The 20,652-nt window shown below is 41.0% G+C and overlaps 1 protein-coding gene across 1 annotated transcript; it reads left to right on the top strand.

The window, feature by feature from the left end:
* Positions 1-4,993: 4,993 nt before the first annotated feature.
* LOC308287842 (5-hydroxytryptamine receptor 3A-like) lies at positions 4,994-12,541 on the top strand (the record flags this gene model as incomplete). Its single annotated transcript, XM_080729150.1, has 9 exons — positions 4,994-5,051; positions 5,793-5,860; positions 6,230-6,274; positions 6,720-6,826; positions 6,980-7,149; positions 8,168-8,328; positions 10,420-10,630; positions 11,586-11,795; positions 12,201-12,541. The coding sequence occupies 9 exons, from the start codon at positions 4,994-4,996 to the stop codon at positions 12,539-12,541; spliced, it is 1,371 nt and encodes a 456-aa protein (XP_080585276.1).
* Between the last annotated feature and the right edge of the window lie 8,111 nt (positions 12,542-20,652).

Below are 20,652 nucleotides of genomic sequence, written 5' to 3'. Positions count from 1 at the left end.
CTTTTAAATTCCAGGGTCCCCGAGCTGACAATGGCCCTCAGAGAACCGATCAGACCAGGCCTAAAACATGGTCCAACACTGCCGCCATATTGACCAAAAGTTGTTACTTTTGAATGAGAATAGAATGACACAAACTGGGGGTTTTAAATGGAAAATAAAATACAGACAGTCTCAAACCACTTCACACTAATGTGATGACACTTTAGTGGGCATCACACAGGCATGCAATTTATTACTATTAGTATTTCAAAAGAAAAGCACAAAAGAACATTAGCATCTGAAGTCAATTGGCATCTGGTTGTTTGTTATAATATGTATATTGGGCCTGCTCTGTCATTCATTCAAATAACTGTTTGTAATAACTTTATTATGACCATTAAATAACATTCTGCATTCATAACAAATGCTCTAACAACTCCACAGTATCCCATCATTTCTCGTCTGTTTCTCTGCCTGTCCTACCCAAAGCCCTGAAAGCCGAGCCCTTGGTTTGCAAGAGGTTTACAAAGGAATAGTGTAGTGTGACGTAATTTACACATCCTATCTGGTTTGCGGTTTTCTTCCCCCATTCTGAATTCCCATAAACATTTTTCATATTGCGTCATATAAGAACCGTGTTTCAATTATAAACAAATTATCTCAGCGGTTTGACTTCATATGGATATGAAGAATCAACTGATGGTGAGAAAACGCTAATGTTACTGTCGCCGAAACATCGCTAGAAACAGACTTTATCACTTATGAGTGACTGACTATCATAAACCATACAGAGCCACCTCCCCGACAATATCACAAAGACTGTTTGTTTATTTTTGGACCACAATGCTTATATGAGACGATTTAAGATGACCCAATGTTATTCTCCATAGAGAATTACTTCCGTGGAACCGTGGGATGAGCGAGTCACGTCATGAATTCACTGTTCTATTGTATTAGTGGTGTACAGCCATATTGGACCAAAAAAACTAAAAACAAATCTGTCTGGAGCCGCAAAAAATTAAAAGCCTTATATAAGCCTTATAATGAAGGCAATGCTGTAAGTGTCTATATTAGCTATATTAGCCTATCAAAATGACTAAGTAGGCTACAAACATCTGTGAACGGTTTTCCACGCTTTATTATCTCCCTTATCAGGCTCCCGGTTTGCAACAAAACTAGCAGAAGTGGTGGAGTTTGGAGACGCAATCCACTTCTTAAATCTATCTATGTGCTCCTCTAGTTTCTCCAGAAGTAATGCAATCACACTTTTTCTCTCACTCCCAATTGGGTACTCGGCTGCAAATGTATAGCACTAGAAGGTCGGCCGGCTACGCCGGCCTCCCCTCTAGGTTGTCGCGTTGCGTCTATAGGAGTAGATATTCGTCGAAAACAAACCCCTGAGGTACAGGGTGGCCACGATCTGATGTATTGTTTTATACTATTTTTGCGGCGGTGTGGTGTGTGTAATGGCCAAATATTTTTTTTTTGAGAAAAAAAAGTTTTTTGAGAAAAAAAAAAGTGTTTTGAGAAGAAAAAAAAAATTGAGAAAAAAATTTTTTTTTGAGAAAAAAAAATTTGGAAAAAAAAAAGTTTTGAAAAAAATAAAAAATAAAACGTATTGGTGATGCGATGACGTGGTGTATACGGATGTTACTGCGATTGAGGTGAAAGAGAAAAGTGGAAAGTTGTGAGCTAACTATTAGCTATTTTTGTGTGTGTGTGTGTGTGTGTGTGTGTGTGTGTGTGTGTGTGTGTGTGAGTGACACAGCCCTCCCTCTCTGTTGTAAATGTAATTCGATACACTGCCCCGCTCCTCTCCCCTTCCCTCTCTCTCTCTCTCTCTCTCTCTCTCTCTCTCAGTGCCTGTGTGAGTATAGGCTTCAAACATGTCCGTTTTGTGAAGGCTTCATGTCCGTTGCTTGGAGGCTTCATGTCCGTTGCTTGAAGTGGGCTGCGGCTTTAAGCCAATTGTAAATACTAGAAGCTGGGCCGCCCTTCGGGCGGCCCAGCGTCTAGTCGCCGACCTGGCCAACTCGGGAACGATGTAAATAGGGAATGAATGCCCCGCCCTTTAATGCAAACCCCATTATACCTGTTGTCATAGGACCCGTTTTGACCATCTGTTTGCCTGTGTCCATTTATGCCCATATATGGAGATATCTGTATCTGTCTGTCTGTCGGCGTCCATTTTATGTCCATATATGGAGATCACTGCAGATATAGTTCTGGGTCCATTTTATGCCATAGGAGATATCTGTCTATTTGCGTCCATTTTATGCCCATATATGGAGATCTCTGTATCTGTCTGTCTGTGTCCCTTTATGCCCGTATATGGAGATATCTGTTTATCTGCGTCCATTTTATGCCCATATATGAGATCTCTGTCGCTTTTTGTTTGTTTCTTCTTTAAGCAGAATACACAGCCTGCTTAAATCTGCATCATTCAAGTCATCCTCCCAGTCCCACGCTTTGTCGCTTGTCTTATGTTTGTCTTTGTCTCTTTTATTTTATTTTTTGGAGCGGACCCCATGAATGCCCCACCCTTTAATGCAAACCCCAATATACCTGTTGTCATAGGACCCGTTTTGACCATCTGTTAGCCTTTGTCCCCACCCTTTAATGCAAACCCCAATATACCTGTTGTCATAGGACCCGTTTTGACCATCTGTTAGCCTTCTGTTAGCCGTAGTCCCCACCCTTTAATGCAAACCCCAATATACCTGTTGTCATAGGACCCGTTTTGACCATCTGTTTGCCATTGTCCCCTTATGCCCATATATGGATATCTCTGCACACACAGTACCGGTTGCGGAAAACTCTGATGTCAGACATCAGCTCCGCATTCGGGGATTAATTTTATGCCCATATCTGGAGAACGCGCGTGCCGGTGGGAAGAACGGTTCTCGAGATTCACATACTACAACAAAAAATCTCTGTGAATGTGTATGTATACACATTCACAGAGATTTTTTGTTGACTCCTGGCGTACGTGATGTCAGAGCCTTTTATGAAGTGATGTCACAATGAGTCAGCGATTGTGCCGATTTCCTCAGGAACAGCCTGATGTTAACAATCAGCTCCGCGTAAGGAGATTCCGAACGTTTCGCGCCGCTTCGGGAAAACCGCATGCCGAGTCGGGCCGAGGCCCGGCACTGCACTCCGCGCCGCAGCGGGGAACGCACGTGCCGAATCTGAAGCCGGTGGGACGAACGGTTCTCGAGATACGAGGATTACAAACAAACAAACAGACAGACAGACAGAGATTTGTCGCATTTATAGATAGATAAGATGCAATCCCCGGAAATGTCTTTCCACATTACTCGTTTTGTTATTTGACAACTTCTCATTACAAAGCAAGCATGCAGGCAATCCTTCCGCATTGGCAATGAAAGCAAATGATTTGGTCCAAGAACTGTTGAATCCTCTGTTCTCCTCAGCTATCTTTTTCTTTTTGACTTTGGGATCCATGGCCCATCACACACCCGCCGGTTTGTTTGCAACAGCCACCTGCCTGGCACCACGCAGAGCTGAAAGAAATGTGTCGCAGGCTATAACGCAAATCTTCGTCGACAGAAATGTTGAAATGTAATAATTATTCTACACATTTTCATAGCATTGGAAAACGTTAAGAATGTTTGTCCTACAGAAACCATATTAAAACAAAAAATATATCCCCCCCCCCATCTATTTCCATTTTCATACATTTTTTAAAAAGCTCCAGGGAGCCACTAAGGCGGCGCTAAAGAGCCACATGCGGCTCTAGAGCCGCGGGTTGCTGACCCCCGGCCTATACCAGTAAGACGCCTAAGGGCGAAAAGCGACCTCGGCCTAAAGGTCCATTATATCTTCCCTTTAATAATTGTTTGATATAATTGTTATCGTTGATTAGTCATCTTTACAACGAGGTACAGCTTGTAAGCATCGGGCATTCGTGAATATTGTTCTTACATTCAAGCAATTCTCTGTTTATTATAGTTTCTTTCTAACCATGTTGGACATACTGTGCAGTTTTGCAAATATGTTTATTGTATTTTATAGCCTATAGGCTATACTTAAATAAGCTTGGGCATTACAGTACAATAAAATTAACTCAACTCAGATGTTTCGAACACGTATTTAGCTAAATTATGCTAATATTATTTCTGGGGCAATTCTTCTTCAGTGTCACCTGCCATGCCCTTTGTGGACACTCACTAAAACGTGCTACAGTGACATGCAAACTACAGTCCCTGTCACTCACCAACAACCACAAAGCTAACATTGGGTCTCATGTTTGTCCACACCCAAAGTCACCAGGTAAGTGTCTGTTGACACTAAGGCTACAGTAGCCGTCAGGCCTGAAGTCATTCCAAAATGCTGTTAAGCAATATTACACGAGAGGGATTACCGTGAAACAGCTGCCGGAATGAGAAAAACCCTAAAAACATGTCAAATTCATTTCATTGTAATTAAGATATTTTATATGCCATATTTTGCCACAATAGTATGTCCCTGAACTTACCATGAAAACTGCTAGTGTAGCCGCTTAGCACAGTGCAGGGACAGGACCCGGCACAGCTGATGATTACGTTTGATTTAATAGACCAGTGCCGGTTATCGTCTGAAAGGGTATAGATAGCTAGCTCAACCAATCAGATTGCTTTGTCGGAACTACCTGTTACCTGCTACTACCTAGAAACTAATATGGCACATTAATCCCATGGATACATGCATGTAAATTAGATTGTGGGAAATGCCCCGAAGTCACAAATGATTTAATGAATATAACAAGTTGCTTTTTCACATGGGCGTGATGAGGTGAGGTGCAGTGTAACCTCACCTTTTATGTGTTTGTTCTACAGTCAGTAGTCTTTTTAGAGAATACATCTACCCACACTGACACAAAAAAAGCTGACGCAACAGACAGAACTTTTACTTATTTTTGCTTTTTGTTGTTGTTTTTCCCCCCAAAGAAGGCGACAAATATATTCCTAAAGAAAATCATGGAATGAAAATTGCTATGCAGAGACTCAAGATGAAGGATCTAAAGACACCTGCTGAGTTCGTCTTCTTCTGTGTTGTGTTGCTTCACGGTAAGAAACACCGGAATGAATGCTACATAATCGTTTGTTACCTGGTTGATGAAATGGCTTCTCAGTTTACACTACACATGTTGGACCTGGCAATGCTTTCAGTCAGACACCTCTGATGTTACACAGTATACTTCTGAAATGTATGCAAATGACAATAGGATTCGTCGTGTAATCATTGATATACAAACACTGTTGGATAAGCAGTGTGTGAGTTGTGCCACAAAGTAGCTAGGATAGCAGACATCAAACCTAGTATCTGGCTAAATGACAATCTAAATCAGTATTTCCAAAATTATTATTATTATTTTGTTGAAGGGGATGAGGGTTCGCAAAATGACCTAAATGCTTTGCCCTTGTTAACCTGCCATGCCCCTCTCCATCCCCTGATGGGATCTCATTACTCCGACTATGTGGTGTAACCTAAGGTTAGCACCATCCGTGCCTCGATCTGTTTGTCACTTCTGAAAACATACCTCTACACCAAATGTTTTTCCCTAATTGTTTTATGATGGTACAATTTTAACTGTTTTTGTATTTGCTTTGTTGTATGTTGCTTTTAACTTTGCTCCAGGCAGCACTTTGGAACTTTGTTTTGAAAGGTGCTACAGTGCTAAACAAATAGCCTACATTTCATCCTTATCATCATTATCATTATTGGAATGCATTAATGTGAATTCATTAGTATGTGAATTCATGTTGGAAACATGAAACTCACTCAGCATTGTTTCCCCATAAATCCAGGTTTGGCAGCAGCATTGAATTGTAGCAGTCCAACTCCTAAATCCTTGTTTAAGGCCCTGGAGGAGAGTGTATTAAGTAGTAGTAATAAACTCATACGTCCTGTAAATAACTTCACAACACCAACAGATGTAAGCGTTCATTTTACCATAGTGGGAATTCTAGGAGTGGTGAGTACATGGCTATTTTCATTTTCATGTCTGTCTGTCTGTCTGTCTGTCTGTCTGTCTGTCTGTCTGTCTGTCTGTCTGTCTGTCTGTCTGTCTGTCTGTCTGTCTGTCTGTCTGTATGTCATATTATATACATTATATGTATTGTATGTTTGCTCAGCCAGCACAACTTCCCATTATTTTATTGGATTTAGTTTTGAGTCAGTATTATGCATTTTCCCCCTGTAATAAATGTTGAATACTGAACATGTTTCTGAACATTCTCTCTAGAATGAAAAAGCCCAAACACTTACAACGTTCATATGGCAGATCCTTGTAAGTGTTCACTTCTCAACAGCAAAACATGAATTCAATACATTATATTTCCATTCCATTCTTTCATCTTCTACCCTGGATTTGAACACGGCTTCTTACAAGTGCTGACATTTTTACCATTGAGCTGATAGAGCTGGCATGCTAGCTTGCTCGGGGGAAAAAGTTAATCTTGACCATTAGGTCAATATTTGTGTCAGATCTTGTGTTTAGCCTATAGGCGAGACAGGACCTATTTGACGCAATCTAATGTCTCAATAGAAGAGCAGAGAGACTAAATACAATCCCCCCAATTGTAATGAGTTATATTGTATTAACATACACTAATATGCAGATTGGACAAAATTAAAATGTATTGATTAAAAGGAAGATACATGGTGATGCTTTAATATTAATAATATTGGAGTTGAAACTAATTTCTGATTGTGGTTTCTGATTCTACATCTAGGAGTGGGACATTGAGGGTTTGAGCTGGGATGAGAGAGAATGTGGGACAAGGAGAGTCACCGTCCCTCGGGAGAACCTGTGGGTTCCAGACATCCGCATCGCCGAGTTGTAAGTTCTCCCATTTTATGGGTTTTATTATTCATAATAAAACAGATATACCGGTATGTACTATTTATTTTTTATTTGTTGAACTTATGCGTACGTTAAACTAATATTACCATTCTATTCCGTTCCATGCTTTCCTGCTTCGTCCTGGTGCAGTATGGATGAGGACATCTCTCCCAACACTCCCTTTGTGTACCTGGACAATAAGGGTCATGTGTACGATGATAGGCCAGTCAGAGCGGTCACTTCCTGTCACATGGAAATCTTCAGGTTCCCCTTCGACACTCAAAACTGCACCCTGACCTTTGGATCCTACCTTCACTATGGTGAGAGAGAGAGAGAGAGAGAGAGAGAGAGAGAGAGAGAGAGAGAGAGAGAGAGAGGCAGACAGACAGACAGACAGACAGACAGACAGAGAGACAGATGCATGGGACAAGACAAGACAGATTGTCAAATGTATCGTTTCGTCTCTGTCGCCTCTATACCAAAACTGTTAATTTCAGGATTCAAATTTTACAAAATTGCAAAAGTTACAGATCTACAAGCTCGAAGCGCATCCCCCGCCAGCTCGTTGCCCCCACTTTGAAAACCTGTGTTCGATGGCATAGGATTTAGATGGCATAGAATTTAGATGGAATAGAATTTAAATGGCATAGAAGAATTTTGATGGCATAGAATTTTGATGGCATAGAATCTATGCCATCTAAATCAAAAGGATGTCTGCCTATTACAGAACACACACACACACACACACACACACACACACACACACACACACACACACACACACACACACACACACACACACACACACACACACAATACCAGTAAGACTCCCTAATCGGGAGATAAGCAACCGTCAGATTGCAGTGTGATTTTAGAGCAAAATCTGTAGGAGCAGTGTCCAAAAATGTGTGTGAAAACATCGTCCTGATGGTGGCGCTATATGGGACAGATCCATGGTGATGACATGAGTGTAGAGATACTGTGTCCTGATTTGCGTGATTTTAGGGCAAAATCTGTAGGAGCAGTGTCCAAAAATGTGTTTTGCAAGAATCGGCCTCATGGTGGCGCTAGAAGAGGGGCATGTGAGGTTGTGGTTTGGCAGGCAAGGAGTATGTGTGCAAAATTTGGCATGGATCGGGGCAACGGTTGCGGAGATATGAACAGGGCAAAAGTGTGATGTGTGACGTGTGACGTGTGACAGACTGACGGACTGACAGCCGGTGGAGGTTTTGATAGTAACTGCAACCTGACGGTCGCAACATAGTAACTGCAACCTGACGGTCGCAACAACAACACTCACACTACCTTTTGATCTACTTGTAAAACTGATCGTTGCAGCTTCTGACGTGAGGCTGGTTATGGGCAGCACAGCCCAGGAGATCTATGCCGAGTCCAGAGAAGAGATTCGGACGAGGGGAGAATGGGACCTCAGAGAAATCCTAGCACAACCATCCACGCTGACTGTCACCGAGGGGAGCTTCTCAGAGCTGGAATTCCATGTAAGAACACTTCCATTAAGACCTGTGGTCGATTCTACAAACACCCTCTAAATCCAGTTTTCTTAAAATAATAAAATAAAATCATGTTGCTGTATCAGTGGTTCTCAAACATTTTTATTTCAAGGACCCCCAAAACAACGTATTTGGCTGCCGACCCCAATCTAAAAATAGGCTATTATGTTCCAGGGGACCTCCAGAAGCAAAGAGTTAAAAATTGTCGCTTTAAAAGTTGTGGGACATGTGGGACGTTTTGGTGCAGCAATGCAAAAGTGGGGTCTCACTAGCCCGACTAATACCACTGCATGGAATTTTTTCTTTGCAATGGCATATTCGTCTGGCTATACACAGCCGCTAGGGTCTCACAGACAGTGCCCAATGCAAATGTAGGGATCCACTACACACTGTGGTACAACCCCACTGTTCACTCAGATCAGCTAACACATGGAAGCTAACAGAACCCTTGCTAAAAAAGCCCAGGACAACGATAGACTAGACTCTTTGCCCTCCTGGCCCCCAAACTGTTGAATAAACTCCCTGTTGCACTTAAAACTGCAGACTCGCTCCCTCGCTTCCGCCGTGGTCTGAAGACCTCTTCAGACACTTACAGTAGCACTTCCCTACCCACAGTGACCACACTGTGCAGTATATGTAATATTCTGAATATTTCCATGCATTTGATGTATTGATGCTTACCTTGCTTATTGTACATCGCTCTGGATTAAGAGCGTCTGCTATTGTTATTTTTTTTCTTCTTTTTTTAACCACTTGATTCCTATTCTGAGGAGGACTGTATTCAAATATAACATAATCACTTAATAATAAGGTTTGGTGTAGAGGGAAAAAGAGTAGACCATGTACAGTAAGTACAGAGCGAGTTAATGTGAAGTTTACGGTTTAAGTTGTTAAATGCCTGAAAATACACATTAATACAACACTGATGTAGTGCTGTCAAACAAGTCTATGAAGCTTTATAAAATCTATGAAAAAGTTTAATCTGAAACACAATTGTATTGATTGTGGGGGTCCCAGCTTCATCTCTCTCTCAGATAAGGGGTCCTTGAGCTGAAAAAAGAAAAAAAAAACATTGAAGACCCCTGTTTTAATGGATGGGTGTCATGGCTTTCCACATTTTGGTGTCTGAGTAGTAGAATGAGAATTACCCCATGTTTGTTCTAAATATATGGGTGGAGTCACATAACTCTTCTTCAGCAATCATTTCTGTCTGCTGCCGTCGTCATAATTGCACCATCATTATAGGAGGTTCTAAAGTCAACAAATGACAAATTAACTACAATAGCCTATGCTTTATAATTATATCTTAGCAGGGGATTTTCATACTTTGCGTGACGTGCTTAATTTCCTTGTGTTTACATTCTATTGAACTTGATCCTTTAACCTAACAGCAAACTGCAGGGTTCCCATCGTCATGAAATTCCAGGAAATATTTTTGAAAGTTTTGGAAATTCATTGGTAAAAATGTGTGGGAACCCTGAAACTACTTTTGTAGGTAAACATATGCAAATATACAAATATGCCTTAATACATTATAACTGTCCTCTATAATTACAATGTAAAATTAAAAACACCTTAAATATTTTATTTCTTCTAGAAATAGCTAATATTTCACTCAATAGGGGAAATGCCTGTCGCAAGTTGATGATGTCATATAAATGTAATTTGTGATCTATCCCTATGGAATTTATGGAATGAATGTGCAAATAAAAACAAACATAATACTTCCTATGGTTAATATGAGCATCAAATCAATATTTCAAATATTGATTGAAGTATTTGTGGTTTATTTTGCACATGCATGCCATAAATTAGACCACACATAACATTTATGACATCATCAACTTGCGACAGGCATTTCCCCTATTGACTGAAAGATTAGCTATTTCTAGAAGAAATAAAATATTTGAGATGTTTTTAATTTTACATTGTAGTTATAGAGGACAATTATAATGTATTAAGGCATATTTGTTGTATTAGTCAGGGATCACTTTAATTAAATTAACTCGCAGCACCGCTCACTTCACAATAGGTGTGATTTCTTTTTCACGGAGACTTGGGTGATTTCTCTCACTTTAGATGGTTTTAAGGAGAAATCCTATCCTCTACGTGGTGAACCTCCTGGCCCCCAGCAGTTTCCTCATCACAGTGGACCTCTTCAGCTTCCTGCTTCCTCCTGAGAATGTGGACCGCTCCTCCTTCAAGATGACCCTCATCCTGGGCTACACCGTCTTCCTGCTCATCATGAACGACCTGCTGCCAACCACCGGAACAGCCACACCTCTCATCAGTGAGTGACTTGTGTGATTACAGATTATTATAACTTATAACGTGTAATTATAACTTATATAATAAGGTTTAGATTAGCTTGTGATCAAAACGAGGCTGGAAGAGCTAATTTGTTCTACCATTATTTTGCTTCCAAGATCCCACACCCACACTTTATGAACAATAAGGCCATCACTTTCAATAGCAAATGACACTGATCATCCCCTGTATCGCTACTTCGACCTCATGCCATCTGGTCGAAGATAAAGAACCTTGACGTGGAAAAAGATTTCTTTAGAAGGATTTGTTTTTGTCCTGGTTTTCTGTGTACAGGACCTTATGTATTGCTTTTTGCATGTGAGATTTAAAAAAGATATATAAATCTTTTCTGATTGCAGCTGAAGTACTTGTTCTTGTCATGTCATGTCATGTCATGTCATGTCATGTCATGTCATGTCATGTCATGTCATGTCATGTCATGTCATGTCTGTCTATCAGTCCGTCCTGGTTCACACAACACCACAACACAACACTGACCACTTTCTTAACACACTGAGGAAAGCTTGACACCAAAACGCTATTAATTGAAAAGTACTTTTTTAACTCGCAGTCTTGACTGAGAGGGCTAGTTGGTCTTCCCCCCACCCTACTCCTTTCTCAGTAGACTTTCTCTGCGTTTATTCCTACTAACAACAATTTAACATGTTTAAGGCAGATTCTGCTGTTAGCAGAATACGTCTTGAAAGATTATAACAGATAATCTTTGTTATATGTATAAATATCATCTTCCAAACAGTCACTAGGGGGAGAAATTAGCTTTGAAGTTGAGCAGTGTCCCATTTCAAACACTACTTATGGCTCTTCAAGAGGGCACTACAAAAGTAATGGTAGAGCCAAGGCCCAAGGGAGATCATTGGAATTGTCTCTTTATCTCCCAAACCTCAGTTGTTGTTCCCTCTTCTGTCCTCCACCTGCAGACGTGTTCTTCTCCATCAGCCTGGCCATGATGGTGGTCAGCCTGATAGAGACCGTCTTCATCACCAACATCAAGTGCAGCTCCCGCCATCACTCAGCCGTGCCTCGCTGGCTCAGGACGGTGGTGCTCAAATACCTGGCCTACGTCGTCTGTCTCCCTCCTAAACCGCCCAGCAACAGAGTCACGGTCACGATCAACCCAGAGGCGCATGGTAATGATGGAGCAAACAGTGATGTCAGTTACTGACGGAGAGACCAGTCAATGATGGGAAGTAGCTAGCTACAAGTAGCTTAGCTATGTAGCTTAACTACATTTCTAAGTAACGTGACAGTAGCCTGCTAACTTCCATTGTAGTTGAGCCATATTTAATCAAGAGTACCTAGTATTGTAGCTACATTTTCCAAGTAGCTTGCCCATCACTGAGACCAATAATGTATGTTTTGTAATAATAATCAAAATCTTCAAAGTAACTAGTAACTAAAGTTTTCAAAGACATGAAATTCAATGTCTCTGAATCAAGGGAGTTGCATGTGTTATTTAATAATACCGTTTTCATTGTTTAGCTTGCCGCAAGCTGCTTTAAATTATGTGTAATTTTTTTCTTGTTCAAACTCAGTGACAGTGAACAGCAAGGATGTCCAGCATGGTCCAGCCAACGGAGAACCTCGGATCTTCATCACAACAGTGTCTCAGAAGACCCATGACACTCCAGGGTCTCCACTGAAACCCACTCCAGCAGACCAACTGACTTTGTCTCCTGCCATGGAGGAGCTGCGGAGGCTGTCCAGGGACCTCCACGCCATCCGCATGCAGATGGACAGACACCTGCAGGACGGTCGGAACAAAGACGAGTGGCACAAGATAGGGCTGGTCCTGGACCGGCTGCTGTTTGGATTCTATATTGTCTTCCTGTCTGCCAGCTTCATCACCATAGGATTTTTCTGGATCAAGCAATAGTGTGTGTGTGTGTGTGTGTGTGTGTGTGTGTGTGTGTGTGTGTGTGTGTGTGTGTGTGTGTGTGTGTGTGTAATGAAACACAAACGCATCAAAAGTAGCAGATCCCCAAGCTCGAAATGGGACGCAGGCGCATTTTGAACTTTGGATCTGCTAAATTTGAATCCTGAAAAGTAACAGTTTTGGACACCCGACAGAGACGATCTATTCATTGCTCATATCACTATATAAAACTGCATATATACATAATAAGTTGAATAACTTTTAACTTGTCTACAGCATATTTGTATTTCTTCTCTGTTTGCTGTACCTTGTTTTGTGTCTTCCTGCTATACTGTATTTGTTAGCATGTTGCGCTCTAGGTTTATTAAAGGCTAAATAAATGCAATTCAATGTTCTGTTTCTACAACTGATTTGTCTGTGATTGATCGTCAATCTTGCCCAGAACAAATAGCCTACAGTGTAGGCTATGAATTAGATGAAGGTCTGACCCTGGCCAAAGCATTGGACTGTCCTGACTGCAAAAGTAGTGTGCAAGATATTAAACTCTCTCTGACACACCTGGAAAAGAAGGGCCTGGATTTGCACGATTCTTTGATTATTCGGTTTTGTATGAAGTACAACATAGATTGTTTGCAGTGGTGTGACTGTGAGAACAAAATACTGGAGGTATGCATGTTTATAAGATTATATTGAGATGATGCTTTGTCTTGAAAAAAGTGTTATACTCCTCTGGGGGATAGCGGTCTAATGATCTATTCACACTGTAAACCCTGGTGAATTATTAAAGGCCTATCTCCTAGAAAGGAAAACGTTCACAAACAAGTGAATAAGTGTTTCTATAGCTCCTTTATACTACCAAATGCCGCTGCGAGGGAGAGTTAAGATTAATAGGCTGTATTGCATTTTGAGAAAAAGTGCTTAGAAAATGGATTTCGTTCCCACGCCTGGGCACTACTCATTCAATGCATTTTTGCATAGACAATACCATTGTGGACTTTGGGTTAAAAGTTCTCCGCACCAAACTTGCACGACTTTTGTCACCAGCCAGAATTGTATATAAAAGTGAATAACAAAAAACGAAAATCTTGTGCTGCTGTTTTTGCTTGTAAAATCTACTATATTGATATTGGCAACTCAAAATCTTTCTAAAATATCATATATACATCTACCTAACATCTGAAACTAGTATTGGTGCCGTATACACATTCGTGAATTTAGATCATGAAATGTAGCAATTTGTTGACAAATAGCTTCAACGTAACTGATTGGCCCCCAGCACAATTAAACATACACATAGAACATTTTTTTCCTCATTCATGAAAAATCGCACAACCTGCTGTGTAATGAAAAGGTAAAAAAGGACACACCTTGGCCAAAAATGGCTGAAAATCAATGAAATTTCGACCACACATCCTAAATTGGTATAATGCCACAAACTGAGAAGACTAAAATAATTGCACTAAAAGTTCTGAATTATTACAACATATGATATAAAACATTTATTTAAGTACCACAATGTGCACAGCATCTGTCATTTGTACATCAATTCCCCCAGAATATGAAAATACAGACCAAAACAGCAACGCATACAAATGCATCACAGAAAATACATGTTTTGCTACCTTTGTTGGCAGCGTACATGTAAGTACACGTAAGGCTGTGTCATGACAAATTATGTAATAATTTTAGCTTTTTTCCATTTAGCAAATTTGCCAAATGCTTTGGTGCGTATGTTACTCATCCCTATCACTTTCATCAGTCATCATCCCATAGAGCTTTCTTCTGCTGCCTTTGAAACATTCTCCGACATAAAATGTCCTAATCTACTCAGCAGTGAGAGAACATTAAGTCCAAGACACAATGACTTAGGTGTCTGCTTCCGTAATTTAGATGCAAAATACAGAATGTTTTGACAAATGGGTAAAACTTTTTAGGTTCACATTGTCAGGAATATCATCATAACAGGATAGTGTTGGTTGTTGTGTTGCACATATAATCCAGGCACAACAGATTTAGCATCAGACACATTTAACTCTGTGGGAGGCCACGGGCATGCCATACTGGAATAGTCACTTAGAAGCCTCTTCAAAAGCAATCCTGCACTATATATCCTTATGTGCTCTGTAGTTTTCTGTCTAGATGTTGCACCAGCCAGGTGTTCACTGTCACACGCTTACCTCAGTGGACTCTGTTGTCGTTGATATGCATGATGGATGAGGTAACCTGTCTAACAGTTTATCTGCTGATAATGTTAAAACAAAAAAACAGTTCAGACATTGAGCTGGGTAGGCAGTGGAAAACAAGCTGGAGGAAAGTCACTGGTCAATTCCTCTTCAGTTCATCCTGCCTGCAACATAACATTATAGGGAAAGAAGATGAGTACAAGTGTGTTATTTTATTTAATGAGTGGTGCTAACCACTCTTACGTCTGGCTTTTATGTGTACAGTAAAAGTCTGTATGAGTGTCCGCATGAGCATGGAACTCCATGTATGGAGAACGCAACTCCATGAATGGAGAACAGAACTCCATGAATGGGATAACATCACGGACTGGCTCTGTGTGTACAGTAGGTCCCCATGTACGTATGAGTGTCTGCATGAGCACAAGACTAATAGAAGTCATAGAAAGTATGCAGAGACCAACATCACACAGCTGATGTCACGGACAGACTGGCCCATACAAGGAGCTATGCACGTGTGTCGTGTTTGATACCATGTGTAGTGAGCACTGCTCACTTTACACCGGTGTGATTTCTTTTCACAATTACAAATTACAAATTTTGTTTAAACATACTCTCATCGCCTAAGAGAATAAATCATTAAAAATGTTTTAAATAATTATTATTATTATTTTTATATTTTGTGTTCAAGAACAGTCAAAGACACACATGGTATTCCAGTTACCTGTAGTGTGAGGCATCAAGGTCCTCATGCCTCTTCACTGTTGATAAACATCCTCCGTAGCCGGTTCATGACCTCTTGATCAACTATAAGCCTTTAACGGATGACTCATAGAAGATCTTGTAGGCTGTCAGCAAAGGGTGGTTCAATTCTGAACACACACACACACACACACACACACACACACACACACACACACACACACACACACACACACACACACACACACACACACATTTTAATGATGTATTTATGTCCACATAAGAGAAACATACAGGACACAAATACTATTGGTGCAGCAAGAATACATTCACAAAATCATGGAAAACGTTTTCATGATACAATGGGCATGTCACTCAGTATATGTAGCCTAGACGTAACAGTGTCTCTGCCATATGTGGCGGCTGTCAATTATGGCAGACTGTGAGACACAGCACAATACTTTGACAGCCTGTTTGCCTCCTTTTTGGGCATACTGTACTAAGTTGATGAAACCCTCTAACGGCCAGCCTGTGAGTATGTCCTAGGCTGCCAGATATAAAGACAAATAGTCTGCACCTGTAGCCCAGCTGAGATGGTATTTAGCAGTGGTTGGTATGTAATGACCATGGTCATACTCATATAAGGCTTCCTAGTCAGGCTAAGGTCAAAGGTGCTGCTATCTCTAATATAGACACTTCCCTGGACTCTTCCATCAACTACAACAACATCTGGTGTATTAGCTGTCAAAGATGTAAATTTGTCTGGGTTATCACAGACATGGAACATGGATGAAATGTCACAGGAATGTTTGTACACAAACACACACGCTACAAGAGTTACATAGGCCTGTCACAATTACATAATCATTCGATGCAATTATTTAAGATAATCACATTCATTTTTGCATAATCTTCATAATCATTTACAAAATATTTTCACACAATCAAATATGAAAAAATAAGATAAATAGCAGATCTACAATAATCTTACAAGGCTAAGTTGTAAGGTGGTAGATCAGATATTTTTAGACCACATAAATACAATTATCAATAGAGGTCTTAGTATCTAAAGACAGGCAAAGGGCTTTATTGGCATGAGAGCAATAAAATCAAAACTAAATAATGTATGTACAGTTGAGGGGAATAGAAATGATGGCAAAGTGTGTTTTTTCTCTTTTCTCTACCTCTTTCTCTCTCCCTCCCTCCCCCTCCCTCATTCTCTCTCTCTCCCTCACACTACTGTAACACAAAACTATATTTAACAGCCCAAAATTGGCACGCGTGTTTGTTTACAATATGGAGAATAATGTCAGTCTCGCATGTTAAAATGTGTGCATGTGTGTGTGTGTGCGTGTGCGTGTGCGTGTGCGTGTGCGTGTGTGTGTGTGTGTCGCTGCTTACCTCGTTTGACGGTCGTCTGTGCTTGCTTGTGTAACTTGACCAGCAGAAGGTTTCTTTCGGGGGTCACAGATGTGTTGACTTTCGGGGGTTATGTTGTCGAGGGGGCTGACTGTGACCAGCGTCTCTGTCTCTGTCACGTTCTTCCACCGTCTGTGTATGCGTTTCTCAGCCGCAAAATCCATATCAACGCAATGCAGAGCCAAAGCCACCGTTAACGCTGGTTATGTAAACTATCGCGCCGTGTCCGTGTATAATTCTTTTGTGCTCTTTTGAAGGATATTTTCTTTGTTTAGCTTTCTTTTCTCCCTCTTCCTCAGCTCTGCAGGGCGCCGCCATGTTTGTTGTTATGAGACCATGGTAACCATACGCGGCTCCTATTGGGCCATGTGACAAAAAACGCACCACCCCCTTGAAAATACTACTACGCGAGTTAAAATATCACCACGCAGCATAAGAAAATAGTGCCGGCACCGAAACACCGATTACTAATACATGTGCAAATGACACGTGGAGAACTTTTGGTTTCTTACTTACTAGCAATAGATCTTTTTTTTAATGTATAGTATATATTCTGCCCCTGGTATGGGAACGAACCAAGACAATGAGTTCTATGCAATATAGTCTATAAGTTAATCTTCCCAGTTGCACGTTAGTTCAAGATTCCCTGAAATTCTGCAGGTCCAGTTAATTCACTAATCATGCATTGACTGGAATACACCCACTTGGAACCTCCAAGAATGTAATCACAATCCTGATTTTCAAAACACATCCCCATTACTGCAGCTAACCTGCTATCAGAATAATCAGTACACTAGTGAGGATTTTTTTTTTTTTTTTATCATTTGCTGTAACATGAATTGCCCAGTTTGGGACATAATAAAATAAACTTGAACTTGAACTTGATCTTTGTGAAAATCAATGTAAACTGACAAACCTACCCTAACGCCCAGTGCATTTACAAAGGCATTTTTAGTTACCCAGGCATTCCTTTGCATAGAAAATCTTTGCATCATCAAACTACAGGTATAGACTGGGGTTTGAACAGGGAACCTTTCTGTTGAAAGCCAGATCATTAAAGTAAAACGTTTGAGCAGCTAAACTATAAAAAGAAAGAAAAATATAGCTGCAAGCAGCGATAAAGTGGTCAAGCCAGAAAAAGTAGGAAAAAAAGAAAAAGCAGTTGAAAAAAGCAGTAAAAGCAAGAAGAGTGGGAAAATAAATCAAAGAAAAAATATAAGCAGTGTTCTTCCGAGACGGGTCTCCGGCAGGTCAGGTAGGTTTCTTTGAAAATGGTGCCACACGTTCTTTGGCCTTTCATGGCAAGCGGACGCTGCATGCGGGATTTGAGGCATTTTGTTCCAAAAATGTGTTTTGCAAAAGTTGACCCGCTGGTGGCGCTATAACAGGCCAATTTGCGAAGGGTGGGTGGCATCTGTTCCTTGGCCTAGTGGGAATGTGTGTGCAAGATTTCACAAACATAGCAGGCTGCATTCATGATTTGAGGCATTTTGATCAAAAAGGAGCAAACTTTGGATTCCAATGTTAGCCAATTAGATAGAATGATATCGGACAAATCCGTCATGATTACATCACTGTAGAGATACTGTGTACTGATTTGTGTGATTTATGGATAAAATCTGAAGGAGTAATATCGAAGTGTTTTACATACTGTCAGTCGGCCTTCTGGTGGCAGATGTGAAAAATGCAGGGCACAGGTTTTTCCTTGGCCTCTGGGAAGTGTGCATACAAAGTTTTACACTAATCGGTGGAGTTATAGGTAAAAACACAAATTGGCCTCTACACAACATGTATGCAGAAGACTGTATATGCAACAGACATAAAATACTGTGATACTATTCACCTGCACAGTTTATGATATCATTGTAATCCTTTGACATCAAAACATAGGTGTAGACATCACATAGTTTCTATTATCATGCTTTGTTCATGAGTTATGATGCAAAATACCGTATTTGGTAATATTAGGGGTGCTCCATATCAGACAATGTTCAGGGACCCAAACTGTACAGGTTAACCAAATGTCATGTTTTTATGCTTACGCTGATATCAACCGCAGGTGGGATTTGATCCACCAACCTTCTGCATGCAAGGCATTTGCTTTAACCACTACACTAGACAGCCACAGGTTTTATGTCAATCACGTTTGTTAAAAAAAAAAAAAAAAAAAAAGGGTGTCTTCAAACGAAACAAGGCATGACTTATGCCTGTTTAAAGTTTGAATTTTCAAACGCTTCATATAGCGCCCCCCTTTGGCCAATTGGAATAAGATTGGTTTCAGTGATATTTGGACTAACCCTCTACATCTTTGCCAAATGCCATGAATGTGTGACTTTGCATGTATGATTTAGAGGCAGAAGAATCATTTGCATAAAACGGCAATATTCATTGAATTATTTAAAAAATTATGTTTCACCATGGTTGGAAAAAAAAACTTTTGTTTACAGTTGAGTGAGAAAACAATGTTGCACAATAAGTTAATCATCTGGGGACCCCACAAAATAATTTGGGGACCCCCCTGGGTTGAGAACCACCGTCCTACATGAACACGCATTAAAACAGAGACGTGTACATCTCCATGTATGTACTGTACTTGTTCCTAGCAAATCCAGACATTTCACGTATTGCTGTTACACAGCAATTGGTGACCCATCCGATTCTGTGACCCACCGCATAGCCGAACTGCAGTTATGTCATGGCAGCCGTGGCGGGCAGGAATTCTATAGGCAACCAATCGTGGTGCAACACCGCGAGCACCGCGAGACCAAACTCGCCGAAGCAAATTTTTAAAATAAATGTTCAGGCGTGGTTTTTCATTCATGTTCAAGTATGATGTTGGGGAGTCAGAAATGAAGCATATTTTATTTAACCAGGGTGCTCTAACCGAGTCAATTCGTCTTGAAGTAAACACACTCACAGCTAACTTCTGTACAAAAGTTAACATAGAACAAATAAATAATCCAATATTCTTACCTCTGTCTTGGTTTTGCTTTCCAAGAGCTATAATGTGACCTCGTTTGATAGCGGGGAACATAGCTCTCCACGCCGCTCTCCATGCCGCTATGGGAGCTACTGGAGGCCGTGGCCGAGGGACGGTGGACAAACGGGGAACCCTGCATACTGCCCGAGCTAGCCATGGAGCTAGCGAGCATACTGTTATGCGGTAGCACGCTGCTGCTGGAACCGGCTGTTAAGAGCCCACTGAGTTCACGGTCGACAGCAGCACTGTTGCTACTGGTGGCCGTGGACGAGGGACGGGGGACAAACGGGGAACGCACACTGCCCGAGCTAGCCATGGAGCTAGTTAGCATACTGCCACGTGGTAGCACGCTGCTGCTGCTGGAACCGGCTGTTAAGAGCCCACTGCAGAGTTCACAGTCGACAGCTGCACTGTTGGGTGATATATTACTCATGCAATTAATTACCGCGGGTGTTTGCATAATGTTTCTAATGAGCGACATCGCACCGGCCAGGCCCGAGACGTCCCCGAGACCGTTCCCCTCCATGTTGTCTTCTTCGGTCTTCTTCAGGAAGTGACTGCCGGGCCCGCGCTAGAGATGGGACGTTCGCGAACGAATCGAGTCTTTTGAATGGCTCTTTGAAATGAACGATAGAAAGGATTCGGTTCACAGTAGGGAGCCGTTCCTTTCTAATGAACAGTGGTGTGTTTTTTGATTGATTGAAGAATTTAATAGAAGTTTGCAATAGAAAAAGTACAGTTTCATGACAGTACAAATCACTGGTACAAGGTCAACTAAAAGGAGATCCTATAAAGCCGAGGCTTATTCACAGGAACCACACTTTAAGTAT

This window comes from Nannobrachium achirus (genome assembly GCF_963921795.1).
Source record: "Nannobrachium achirus genome assembly, chromosome: 1".
Taxonomy (NCBI): Eukaryota; Metazoa; Chordata; class Actinopteri; order Myctophiformes; family Myctophidae; genus Nannobrachium; species Nannobrachium achirus.
The sequence above is the reverse complement of the archived record's forward strand: the minus strand, read 5'-3'. Positions and strand labels throughout refer to the sequence as shown.